This window comes from Rhipicephalus microplus, chromosome 7 (assembly GCF_043290135.1).
Source record: "Rhipicephalus microplus isolate Deutch F79 chromosome 7, USDA_Rmic, whole genome shotgun sequence".
In the NCBI taxonomy this organism is placed as follows: domain Eukaryota; kingdom Metazoa; phylum Arthropoda; class Arachnida; order Ixodida; family Ixodidae; genus Rhipicephalus; species Rhipicephalus microplus.
Genome location: NC_134706.1, coordinates 39,627,277 through 39,640,901, shown reverse-complemented (window position 1 = coordinate 39,640,901; position 13,625 = coordinate 39,627,277). Strand labels below are relative to the sequence as shown.

The following is a 13,625-nucleotide window of genomic DNA, read 5'->3' as shown; positions in this document are numbered from 1 at the left end:
AGCACATGGGCCTACAATATTTTCACCTCCATCGAAAAATTGAAACAGAAAGCATGTCGAGTGACTGTAGAATGAAAAAGAAAATCGATTGCGTGCTTGTCGAAACGGGTACTCGAGCGATACGCGGTGTTCACGAATTTCTCGTGACCGTCTCTCTTTCCACGCAGCATGGCCGCTGCCGACGGTAACGTGGACGACGCCCTGACCAGCCTCCACTGGCTGCAGAACCTCAACATCATGACCCGCATCGGAGCCCCGACACCGCCGACGCCGCCCGCGAGCCCTCCCAGTTGCGGATCGGGGTGCTTGGCCGCAAAGACCGCGCTGCACGGAACCGCGACCGCCCACAGCGCCGTATCCAGGTGAGCAGAGCACATTTTCACGTATGCCAGTCTCTTCTTCAATACCTCGGACATAGACGGTTGCAATATTGCAAGTGTTGTACCCCAATAACTTCCGGTCACCTCATTTGCCAGCTAGCTTCGAAACTGAAAGCACGTTCTCAAGTAGTTTTTTCAAGAGTAGGGAAAGCTTCTCTTTACTTTTTCAGATAAAAGGAACGTGCCTAATGTGCGAAAAAATCTACTATCATTTATGTGTAGCTCAATAAAACATTTATTTGAATATATTTTGCCAAATAAGGGAATGAAAATGTAAAAAATGAGCGGGCTATTTTGTAAAGCTCTTCTTGCTCACCGATGCTCTTACGGCACATCAGTAGACGAAAGCGGATGCCATCAAGTGGCTGTGCTCATAAACAGTGAAAGGGTCTATAGAGGAACGCAGCTAGTGCTGTGTATGGCGTCCCTGATTTGAAAACGCGCAGGCCAGGCATATCAGTCATGTGAGCTGACAGGCGGCAGTAAAAAAAAAATTTCATAACTCAAAACTCAATATAACGAACCAATATGTTATGAAATATTGGTTATAACGAAGTAACTTAAGGACAGTCTTCCAATAGCTATTGTGTTAGGAACATACCTTTATAACAAATTTTCGAATATTTTTGTGTAAGGTGCAACTGTTATAATGAGGTTTAAGCGTATTTTGCAGCAAGAGCCGGGACAATCAAGAAGATCGGAACTAGGTGCAACTTTGTCCTAGTGAGGTTTGAGCATAGTCTCCATGGAGTGAGAGACGGGGCAATTAAAAAGATTGGAACTGTAACGGGGGAGTTTGAAGAAAATCTCATCAAACGTTACCATTTGGACGAAGACCTCTTCCCATATCACGTTTGTGAGCCATTTCTGAAGGTAATTTCGCGTCAGTATTCGAGAAACTGGTTGATGCTGACCACCAGAATGACCGAAATCTGTACTCCGAACTTGAAGCATAGAGTTTCTGTCCAACGGTGATTTTTGAACGCGAGGATCCCGCGCTGGGTGCCCAAGGAAAAAGAAAAGTGCTGTGACATCTGTATAGCTCAGGTATATTCTTAAGTTAACGAAAGAGTGTGAGAATGAGAAAGTGATTGACAAGCCGGGCCATATGAGGCCCGCGGTCCGCGTTTTTGACACCTGTGACGTAGGCTTTCGCACTGTAAGTGTCACTGCTCGTCTTACGATCCTTTAGTGGGTGAAGGCACGTGGAAGAAGCGCAGTACTCGAGCAATAATCGTGTCTCCCTGGCCGGGCTTAAATTGAAACACCTGATCAATTAAGCTCAGGATAACGTCTTCCGGGAGCTTCTATTCTTGGCCAGGACGCCAGGAAGCAGGGACGTATAGGCGAAATAGTGCGCGTGACCATTCTCAGTCGGCGGACGTCAACAATCTCCACACTTACCTTTTTAGTTGGCCGGTGTTCACACACATTTGTTTTGTGGCACATGCGCAGGTGCGCGGCGGCTGTGGCGGCCGAGGAGCCCGACTACAAGAACCAGGCTTCGAGCAAGCCTCCGTACTCGTACGCGACGCTCATTTGCATGGCCATGAAGGCCAACAAGAACAAGATGACGCTCAGCTCCATCTACAAGTGGATACGCGAGAACTTCCTTTACTACCGCAACGCCGATCCCAGTTGGCAGGTGAGTGCACAAAAACTGATCGATTATTTGTGGGAGTGGGTGAAATTACACATAAGAAACCAACATCAGAACTGAAGATTACGAAAGAAGTGTAATAAAAAAAACTGTGACGCCGAGGAAACTTACTGCTGCACAATTATATATATGTACGACATTGCATGCTTAAAGGCCTATTTGCCTACTACAATGTCGTCGTTAATCTTGGGCGTCTTTGATATATAGTTAACACTGTTACCACGTGCTTTAGGGCCACCGACGAAACGTGTGTTATAGGAGTGAAGTAGACCAATTGAGAGGGACGGAACAAAGCGGAGCTCTCTGAAGAGTTAGGGCAGGTCATATAGATGACGTTTGTAAGAGAAGCCTTAGAGGTCTCAATTTATGTTACAATGTGTGTGATCGAGTTGGGATGGCAGGTAGTGTGCGCTCCAAATTAAACCTCTGCTTTGGCCATTGGTAAAGAATGTTATCCCCCATTTTAGTGTGCATGCTGTTCCCCACCTCTATGAGTCGGCCATCCACCGTAAAAATACGTAAGTAGATAACGACCACTTTTTTAGTACAAGTAAGACACTGTGTCTTCGGAGTTTATTTTTCTTGACATCCGGAGAAAGTTTCTCGTAGTTTATATATTTGGGAGGAAACTCGGTGTTTATCGGACTTTATTTCTCGTAGCTACCCAATTCACTGAAATTCGTGGGTTTAATTCTGCATTTTATGTTCTCAAACATGCTCTTATTAGGTTTACTTCCAATAAAAATGCGTTGCATTGTTGCTCATAATCCTGTTTTTGCATTCTGTCTTTCTTTCACATGCTCTTTACTTCACCTGTTAATAAGGCTGCACTGCACTGCTGTAACACTGCACTACGTTGCTGCACTGCTGCGAAATTGTCATAGTGTACTTTAGGGGTGCATGAGTTAGGCAAGGTACTTGTCTTTCCCATTTCAGCGAAAAAACAGGACCTATTAATATCATTACTGTGAATACTACAAAATCTTAGATGAAATTGCACTGAAGACGAAAACATGCAAACTAAATGAAACTGAGGTGTCTCGAAGGTTTCAAAGCACAAACACATATTCACACAGGCACAAATAGTTGAATACAGAACTACGTTTATCAGTGTCACAACCCTAAAAGCTAGTTTTAAGACACGAAAGTATACTTCACAACGATGCTGCCACTGATGAATTTTCATTCCGTTGAATGGATGAGTTTCAGCTTTGAAAACACTGTTTGAACGTAGAAAAAGGCTCTTTTGAAAATCTGAGTTCATTGGATAAATTTGAATTGTGAAAATTGTCCGACGAGTGCTTATCGTTTTCTTTTTCGTATTATGCTGAGAACACGGAGTCCCATGTATAATACACTCCTCAGGGGAATTCCACACAGTAATGCACCGTACTAGAACGAAAAATTTATCGAAAAAGGCACCCCCACTTTCTCCTGCACACTGCGCAGAACTCGATCCGCCACAACCTGTCTCTCAACAAGTGCTTCATCAAGGTCCCCCGGAGCAAGGACGAACCGGGCAAGGGCGGCTTCTGGAAACTGGACCCAGTATACGCAGATTCCCTGGTCGACGGTGTCTTCAAGAAGCGACGACCCGCTCAGCGACACCCGGGAGCACCAGGCACCGCCACGGTGCCTGCTACAGGAAGTGGTGCCAGCAGCAGCTCCAAGAGGAACCGGAGAGACCGCGGAGGCGGAGTTAAGAACAAGCAGGCGGCAACGTCGTCCACGACTCCGCCAGCCCTGAGTGGGGTCTCGGCGCTCGAGTCACACAGTGGACCTGCCGTCATAGTGGAGCGTGTAGATCCGGCTGCCGTCGTGATCATGGACTCCACGGGCGTTGTAGCGGGAGCGTCTGAGCCTCACCTGGACGACGTGTGCGGTGACCTGGGGGACTCGCTCAAGAACGATCTGTCTTGGATTCTCAGCGAGAGTGACTTGGACTTGGAGCAGCAACTGGATCGATACCGAAGCGCCGAGGACGCCGCTGCAGCGGCGGCCTTGCAACTTGAGGAAGACCTCTTTGGCAGCGGTAGCGGAGTCTCCGATGGTGTTGTCTCCGTCAGCGGCTCGGTGCCATCGGCCTCGAGTCCGGACTGGTGGACGTGTTTCGGCCCGGGCAGTGGTGCCGGGGGAGCCGCCGAGTCGGCATCACTGTGCCTTCCGGTTGCGTCCGCGGCGACGCCTTCCACGGCCGCCTGCTCTTCGTCGAATGCGGTTCAGACTTTCGAGATGCTGTATGGCGGTGCTGACACTGATGACGCCTGCGTGGTAGACCACCACGTGACCATTCCGGGCGAGCTGGTTTTCGGAGATCCGACTTCGTCCGTGACCGTCGCCCAGCAGCAGCCATGGGCGGACTGCAAGGCGGCCCTTGAAGCAGCTGCCCTCGAGTTGGAGACTTATGCCGAGATGGACGTGGTGCCCGGATACTAGTCATAGTGTCCAATCTTGCTATAGGAGTGCATAACAGTTGTGCCGGCTCACAAAGGCCACCGGTACACGGTAGTCTCTTGTCAAAATCCGTGGACATTGTAGTAATTTTCCTTCTAATTTATACTTCCGAGTGGTGTGACGTCTTCGTCGGGGATAAATTTTAAGAGACCCGGAACTCATCCAGCTTCTGGCGAACCGACGGCTTGTGGCCAGAGCTGAAACGGGAAGAAGCAGCAGGTGCGAAAGTTCTTGCTCCGTATGTACTATTGTTGTGTCGTGCGACGGCCTCTATACAAATGGTCTCTCCTGATAAGCCAAACATGCTCCAGCACTTCTTGTCTCACTTCCATCATGTTCCGTTTAGTATTTGCGAATGGCCGGTTCGTGGAAGGAAGCTAAACCACAGATCCGGCTCGTCTGTAAGAGGTTGATTACCAAAAGATGAGCTGAAGCTTAATTACAATTTACCGTGCATGAAACAGGCCGGTGATAAATACCCATTGAGAAGAACCAGGATATAATCACCACTCGGTGCACCTGCAAATCAAGAAACTTATACGGTAGCAGCTAACGATACAAAAGGCATCATACGTCATACATTTGAGAAAAGCAGCTGTGTTTTTTGTCAGACCTTTATTGCTGTATTTGCTTATAGTTGATTCAGGGTGTCATATTTTGATATATTAAGAGACAATGCAAGAAAGCCCGATTAATTTGTGTTACAGCTGCCAATGTGTTGTGTTCACTTGCGACTTCTAAAAAGCTTGCATGATTCTATGGAAGTTCTTGCGCGCACTCCCCAATTTCTGTTTCTCTTTTAGCAACATTCATAAGAGCATTAAAAACTCAATTTCCGGCAACACATCAAGTTGCAAACAGGCCTCCTTAACGTCACCTGCTACAGCACAATCGAGGCTGTTCTCTTAACTCAATACCCATCGTTTGGCCATGACACCACTCCTGGTTTCCTTCCTTTAACCGGCTTTAGTCTTCCGTATGAACCCCTTTGATGAAAAATTGATTTAAACTCATGCCCTTCTTTTTCTGGCCTTCATAAATAATAACTTCACTGGTACTCCCTTATATTTGCTGGCTGGAGGCAGTAGATAATAGATAAAAGTGAAATCACTTCTTTTTACCAGCATACTTAGCATTTGCCTTGCTTTCCAGCTGCTGCTCTATCCTCAGGTTGCACTTGACTGATAGTTAACATGAATGTCCAGTTTCTTTAACTGCACAAAACATTGTTAGGAGCATGTGTGTATGTGTCTATACTGTGTGTGTAATTAGAGTACAGCTGCGTCATTGTGTTTCTTTGTGGTGTGTTTGAATGTCCTCTCTCTATTCGACTTTATATACTGTGCAATCCCCCCTCCCACGCAGTAGGTGTGTGCAATGTGTGTTATCCTACATTCTTTATACCTAGCAATTTCGACTGCGTACGTTTATCGAAGGCCCACGGCGACCTCGTGTAAGAAGTCGCTACCACCAAGTTTCGCCCAGTTCTCTGGAAGAATCAGATGTGGGGAAGTTGGCTTACGTGCTCGGAAATAATTGTTTTGGGTTAATGACTCGCGCTAATGTGTGTTTTGCTTGCTGCATGGAGCTAATATTCTGAGGCAAAAAGTCAGTCAAATCAATCAGCCAAAGCCTTCTAAACGCGATGACTGCTACCTTAGTGGTTGAGCGCTGCTTCCGGTCCAGTTTTCGAAAACTGTACGTAATATTTCTCAATGTTGTAAGGCATGGTGTCGCTTAGAGGCCAGATATGTACGTTAAAGATGTGAAAATATCACAATTTCCGAAGGAAACATGCAGCCTGTCAGGGTGGAAGTTCTATTGCTCTCTGGTTGTAATCAAGATACGATAGCAGTAGAACAGAGATTACTTGGGGCTTCGCCCTTACCACACGTGTCCTGTATGATCCATTGACTTCCATGTCTATTGCTCACTCTATAATCGTCGTACGAGACATGCGCGCGCACCCTGTTATCGCAGAGTCCAAACTGCCAAAAATACCTGCTCTGATACAGGTAGATGGCGCTCCCAATCAAGCCCTCACGACAGGCCTTCGCTTTACGTCACATGACGTCGCCTTCTAGAAGACCCAAACCGCCCACATCGCCAATCGTGTGCGTTCGCAGAAACGAGGAGAGCGGACTATGCGATTCGGCTTTCGAACGCGGTGACAGCGCTGAGGCCTTCTTCCCACAGATGACGTCACGTAAAGTGGGGCACAGACGAGGCTCGTGGGGCAGCGTTCCGCCACGTCTCGCCGCTGCACAGGTTATTGCGTCACGTCCGGAGGCGGCTCCTATTCGGAGACCGAAGTCCTGGCGACTGCTGCATTTAACTGCGACAGAGCATGAGTTGCATCTACATAGTTGTGCACAGTGTACAGTGTGGGCACCCCCGTCTTTCGAAAGGCGTGTTCTATACATAGACTGCGTGCGCACAACCACGACAATTGGTTCTCGCAAGTGACGTCACACGTGAAGTTTCGCTTCCCTTCGAGTGACTCGCAAGGAAATGTAACTGAATGTCGTGAAAGTGAGAACATTTCTGTAGATAGATAGTGCTGGACAGATGTAAGTACTTGGAGTTTCTGAGCGTATGAGTAGTTTCACTGGGCAGCTCTCCGCATGCGCAGTTGCGATGCATGTGTGTATGTCATTAGGCATGAAGAGAGAGCAAGAAGGTTTAGTCCTTTCGTAAGTTGTCAATCGACGTCTGCGTAGGCAAGGGCCCATTAGAAATCTGCATAGGAATGATCTATAGATTTAGCGGCAGCGATGGTCGAGAAAGAGGTCAATTTGCGTATGATATGGCCTGGCGAAACAGTCTTCTATTGTTTTCAAACAGTCTGCACGTCACATAGCTTAACGCCTGTAATCTATTTAAAGACTTTATAAAATAATAGTACTAATATCTAAACTTGCCGTCATTTTCTATTCACACTAACGGTGGTCACCAGCACTCGTATCATTTACAAATCCCGAAGTTGATGTCTCTAATAGCTGTTTCCTTTCATCCCTTTTCTGTCCCTTTACTTCAATTGCCTTATCGCAACCCTCCCACGACACGCATAGATCCGGTCGCATTCGACCCATGCGGCCGTCTCTTTTCGAAGTTGAAGAGACCATGCGGGCAAATAACATACTGCGTTGGAATAAAAGGTGGCGTTTGTATTTCGATGGCGACAAAATTACGCATGACCCTGTAATGTGCAATGTCAGTGAACGCTGAAAAATAACCGACAGGTAAAATTTCCGGAGACCTCAACTACGGCGTGACACGTAATCATACCATGGTTTCGGCACGCAAATACCTAAGTTATTATTGTTAATGATATTGCACAGTTAAATTTGTTATTAGCGTCCTCCTTATGTCTTATCGATTCATAAATCTAAAATCGAAAACATAGTTGGGTTCGTTTCAAATATTAGGCCACGCCTCAGTTTTCAGATTTTGTAATCACAGAAACAAATGAATTCTGTACGGGCCTGTCTTTTAATATCACCTAGGAACGCGTTCTGTTGATAAGAAAAAAAAAAGTTTCACATTTGTTGTTGCATATTTTGTAAGTGAAGCTCATGTAGGGTTCAAATGTCATTTGGTACTTTTTTTATGTCCGTTGAAGGTGCAGCAGTCGCGCTGCATTGAACTTTTTTTTTGCACTTTTGAAATTGTAGGTTTCCCTCTGACCCCTCTGCATTGGTAAACTAAAGCTGCTCCAGCGTATACAGGACCCCAGCACGATAATTTGTACCATGTCTTGACAGTTATGTATGCCAATCTTGGGGGTAGCCGACGCATCTGCGCACAAATAATTGTTTTCTCCATAACTAAGTATGTGTTTTCAGTCAGGCCACCCCGTGTCGATAAATTGTAGCAGTGGTTGCCGAAGAGGTCAATTTACATACGATATGGCCTGGCGATTCTGTTTTTTGCACCGAGTGCAATGACTGTATATATTATACGCATATTACTAATAGCGTAGACATGCAATGTGTACTGCGGGAATATCTGAGTTGGAGCGAAGTTGCACATCCGAGTGTGCATTAATCTGCAGGGCATTTAATGTAAGGTATACATATAATATGTACTCTGTGTACGGGCGTACAGGATTGTAATCAGATAAGGGGCTTTACATGTTACGGTCCCAGTTCTGCAAGCACGTTATAGACAGCTTTGTTTGTTTTCCCCTAGCATAAAACTTGCGTCATTTACTTCAGAGACTGCTATAGAATACTAGCGCACGCACTGCTGGTTAAGAGAAACAATCTGTTTTTATGCAAGTCCAATTTTTTTCGCACTTCGATTATGAAAGTCCAATGCCTCTTGTACTTTGAGAACATGCGCATTAGGCTATCATATGCCCTCACGCTTCATATATTCCTACATAGTTCAGCATTCAGCAGAAAAAAAAAAACTTTCATTAAAACATTGATAGTAAGGGTAACTGTGTGATAGACTGGTAACTGTCGGGCAGAAAGGAAGCACCCTTCATAATGGAGGATCTTCCAATACTTCAACGTTATAAAGACCCCCAAACTGGAGCGATTTTGGTTTGCTCACAGGCAAACATCCTTTTATCCGAGAAGGGTGAAAAAATCGTTCACGGTGAACTTTCATGACCTTTGTGTGGCATGAACCGTATCGCAAGTGTGCGGCTGTGCTGAACATCGGCAAAAATCGATCTCCTTCTCAGTGAAAACGGCACTGGCGCCATCTGTCGCGGGAATGGCGAAATACGCCCGCAATCAACACTGGTTACATCCGCTGCCTTTGTGAACCACGCACTCGCCTTTCGCGTACAAAGCCACGCATGTTCTGCTTCTGTGACGAATGCCGCTGCAGACAGAAATTAGGTGCCTTTTTTCCTCTTCATTCTAACCACTACCCCTGCTGCGCGCTTGTCGCAACAGATGGCGCCAACGCTGCACGTAACGAACTAAGAATCGAAAACTCACGGCTGTCTTGGGCCCAACTACTCGACGCAGATTTAAGCGCAAGGTAAACACAACTTTATCCGTTGGGGCTGTGGCTGTCCCACTATGGATTTACCATTCCTCTGTTATTGACTTCGGTTCGAATCTTTCAAAACTTTCGTGTTTTCTGCATAATTGTGATACATTCTACTGACTGATTTATTGGCCAGTTCGAAAAGAGTTTTTAACAGCAGGAGAACTAAGTGGTACTGCTTGGATCGCATCGGAGTAAAGGATCTAATTTTGCGTCGTAGGCCTAAACACGCCCTTGCGTTCCATTTTTCAAGGTGACGCGTATGCATCGTACAAGTTTTTCGTGTCATTTCCGAACAAAATAAGATAGCACGACATAGTGGCTGGATCGTCGCCAGCACGTTAACATCGTCGCCAGCACGTTAAGGTTCCCAATATGATAGATCTCAAATGACGTCGGCGTTAAGTCTATCGATGGACCTTCAGGATGTTTCTACAACTATATAAAATTCTTGATGGTCTCGCATAAAAAAAAGAAACTTACGAAACATGACATCACAAGTTCCACATGGAGGATGCTTGAGCTTCGATTTCAAAAGTGGAACGTGACAGCGAAATCAGGGCCTACTTGCGTCGCGTTTTCATTTGCCAGCCTCTTTTTAATTCTCGGTGGACAGCTGAATCATGCCGCAAGGAAAGGTACGCGTATGTGAACGCAAAATTGGCAGTTACAAATTATTCTAGAATGCGTACTGCGAGTATAAGTGACAATTAGGTGCCCACTTCTGCGTAATTATTTATCTTTGAGAATTATTTATGTACCCACTGGGCGTCTGTAAGGGAACGCGCGCACCTGAACAATTAACCGATGCTATCACTGCTGATAATTCATTAAGCTCGAAAACACTGTACAGGGTGGGCCAGTCAGTCACCCTCTCGCTGCGCAATTCACGTGTTTTCACGCCTGCTAACATTATACGCTTCTGCCACGAATTATGTGTGTTTAAAATACTCCATGCTCGGCATGGCATTATTATATGGTTTTCATCAGACTCAAACAGTGGCGTGGTTTGTGGCATTTGCGTTCACGTCGCATTTTTACGCATGGACGACGCCGATTTATTCGCTCACAATCAACGACGCCGACGTCGACACATGCACCAGAATTTCTGCGAGACGAGATATCTAATGTTATCACCTTAAAATAACCGATAGTATTAATGTGACCCTAGCTTCCACCAGTCTACTCGACAATTCTTTCTTTCCCTTTAACAGCAATGTCTATATCAAGTTTTTTTTTATTGTGAGAAACTCGATATAGCAATCTCTAAGATAACTGTAGTTGAATTCGTGACTTCACTCGCATGGGTCTTATCATACAATTTGTCATAACGGCGGGAAAGTAGAAACCTTTTAGTGACGCACGAAGCTCGGGAGTTAAAGGTTACTACCTAAACCGCTGCGTTTAACTAAAGAGTGATACTAGAATTCATGGCGAGGTTGAGCAGATAATGATGAAAACTTTATTACTCCCAAAAGAGGGGACCGGCCGAGATGTCGGTAACGCTGCTCAGAGGAGGTTAGCGGGGATCCTTTGGGACACCGCGTCGTCCATGCAATGCGCGTGAGATTACCCGGCGTTGCTGGGCCGAGTCAGAGATATGCCGAAGGGACTCCCATGTATCTTTTGTGTGAGAAGCGTCAGCGTACTGTGGGCTCGTCTATGCCATGTGTATGAGGGTGGCCGATGGTGAGCAGTATTTACAGTGTGGTGTCACGAGGTGTGGGTATACCTTGCTATAAAGGTTAAGCAGGATGTTCAACTTTCGTACCTATAACTGGTGGCATTAAGCGTTTGCGTCTATTTGAATTTCAACCCCCTGTAACATTAGAGAAGTGCATGACGTCCTAAAAACTACTGGATGATGCTACTGGATGATGCAATTACGCGAATTCTACGTGGAATGGACAGCCATAACACTGGAAAGAGCTGACTTTTTTTCCTTTTCTTGTAGCTGACTGCAGTGGTCGTGCGATAGTTTGCATCTTAAGGCCTTCTCCTATGACTGTCTCGTATTAAAGCGACAGCGTTAAATAGGTAGTGTCGCAGAAAACCCTCCACTAGCGTCGGCCCCATTGGTTGTGAGCGAAAAATTGTCTGTGCGTCTGTGACCGAAAAATCAAGTTACCGAGATAGCCGCGGGAGGCCGCTACTTGTCTACGCATACGCCCATGGTCACACTGAGAAAGCCGCGCATTCGAAGAAAAAAGTGCTCAAGGTCACGAGGCGTGGTAGTATCTTGGCCCTGCCCCCACCTCCTGCTTAGCTTCCAGCGCTTTGGTCGGAGCGAGAGAAGAGATAATGCAATTGCAGCATGCGACACACCTTTGTAACTTCACTCGCTCTGGACGAATTCTTAAAATTTTCGCGGTGTTGGATTTGTGAGGCAATAAGCTCTTCTAGTGAATTCAGTCCATGCTTACTTGAAAAAGTGTTTCCTGGGCCCCTTTAACGCATTTTGTTCGACAGGTGTCACGACAAAAACGAGCCCATTAGGCGATAATAGCGCGCGCTGGTCTAATCTGCTGTGTGCGTGTTTGTGTGCGTGCGTGTGTAACAAAACATGAATAAGTATGCACTTAGCGGTTGAAGGGTGCACTAGAGGCCGGATTTCGCTATCACCTTCAACTCTTAAAGGCAAAGCCTAAAGGTCCCCCAACTATTTGTCTTATTTTTTTGTATTGTTTTTTTTTTGCTGATAATGAACTTCACACCAAACCAAGAAATGTAAGCATTATGGCGGAGGCCCAGTTCATAATGAACTTCACACCAAACCAAGAAATGTCAGTGCTATTGCGTTGGCCGAGTTATGACGGCGCATGCTCAGTAACTCCACGGTGGCGCAGTGGCGCATCACTTCTTGTGCCGCGAGATTACGGAGCGCGCACAAAAAAAGGTTTGAACACGGCACGTCCTGCACGGAATCGGATAGCTCAATCCAGCCGCGACTGGAAAAAAGAACGCTTCGTACTTGGTACGTCATTCGAGCCGTATTTATCGGCTCTGACCCCCGTATTCACAAACGCTCCTCGACTCGACTTTCACCCTTCACATGACAGAGTTGCGCACTGCGCCGCTGCTCGGCTGAAAATGACGCCACGCTACTCTAGAATAGCAACATATCACTGATATGCAGTGACTTTTCCTGCCTAGAGGTGGCACTTCCCTCGGCTTTCTTAAGTGAAGGTGGAGCGTTTAGTGAAGGGGCGTTCTAGAATACGGGGGTGAGTTTCGTGACGAGTAGTCGATGTAATTTTTCATTTTGTGGCACACGCGTGTGTCGTGCCACCTTGAGAGAGAGAACGAACATATATAAAAGGGAAACGTGTTGCCCTATTTGTGTGTGTACTTCTATCGATTTTTGTGTTCATGTTGTGACAATGCGTGAGTGTTCTAATGAGCAATGGTACCATATTTCTTTGTCAACCACCGTTTTAGCTCTTTAACTCTCTAAGTCTTAATTTATTAAGGTGATGATCAGCTTGCAAATGCGCTGCATCTCGTCCTGTTCTTTGTTAGTATTCAGTGACTAATTTATTCTGCGCGTATGCATGTATAATACAATGTTTTTGTAGAGTGCGTATATATAGAACATACACTTGTATACACCTATTACTGAAACAATGTTACCAAATACACACCGGCATTTCAACAACCTAAAAAAAAACTTCGAACTTCTTCCATCGTATGTATTGAAACCTTACTGTCTTGTCTGTGTTGGCATTACTGGAAACGTGGAAATAAAGGATGCTCTTGCAGAGTCAAGGAAATACAAGGACTACGTGTTTTACTTCCTGCTACCTTAAACTGTTTTAGCGAGAGAAAGAAGAGAAGTCCTTTTTCAAAGAGTTTCAGTGTGTTCATAAACGTTAGCGGGGGGGGGGGGGGGGGGGTCAGGGGTTGGGGGGCCGCCCCCATAGTCATGTGATGGGGATGCCGAATCTGACGCGTAATCTTACACAATTGATTCAGTTCCGTAATTGTATATTGCGTTTCGTTGGGCTATGCAGCTTTTAATGATAATGATGGTTGATAACCTGTGATGTTACGTTTCAAGCACAGTTGCCAGTTCCGCTTGAAGTAAGCGGATCTGGGATTCCTTTTTTCCGTTGTACCACTGCTAC

General features: G+C 46.0%; 1 protein-coding gene across 2 annotated transcripts in view; it reads left to right on the top strand.

Moving 5' to 3' along the window:
* LOC119179386 (uncharacterized) overlaps positions 1 to 13,276 on the top strand; it is a 119,514-nt gene extending 106,238 nt beyond the window's left edge. For both annotated transcript variants that reach the window (XM_075869074.1, XM_075869073.1), the window contains exons 2-4: positions 168 to 362; positions 1,836 to 2,025; positions 3,490 to 13,276. In XM_075869074.1, coding sequence (XP_075725189.1) covers positions 169 to 362; positions 1,836 to 2,025; positions 3,490 to 4,476 — 1,371 coding nt within the window. In that variant the 5' untranslated portion in view covers position 168 and the 3' untranslated portion in view covers positions 4,477 to 13,276. The remainder of the gene's footprint in view (positions 1 to 167; positions 363 to 1,835; positions 2,026 to 3,489) is intronic.
* Positions 13,277 to 13,625: the final 349 nt, after the last annotated feature.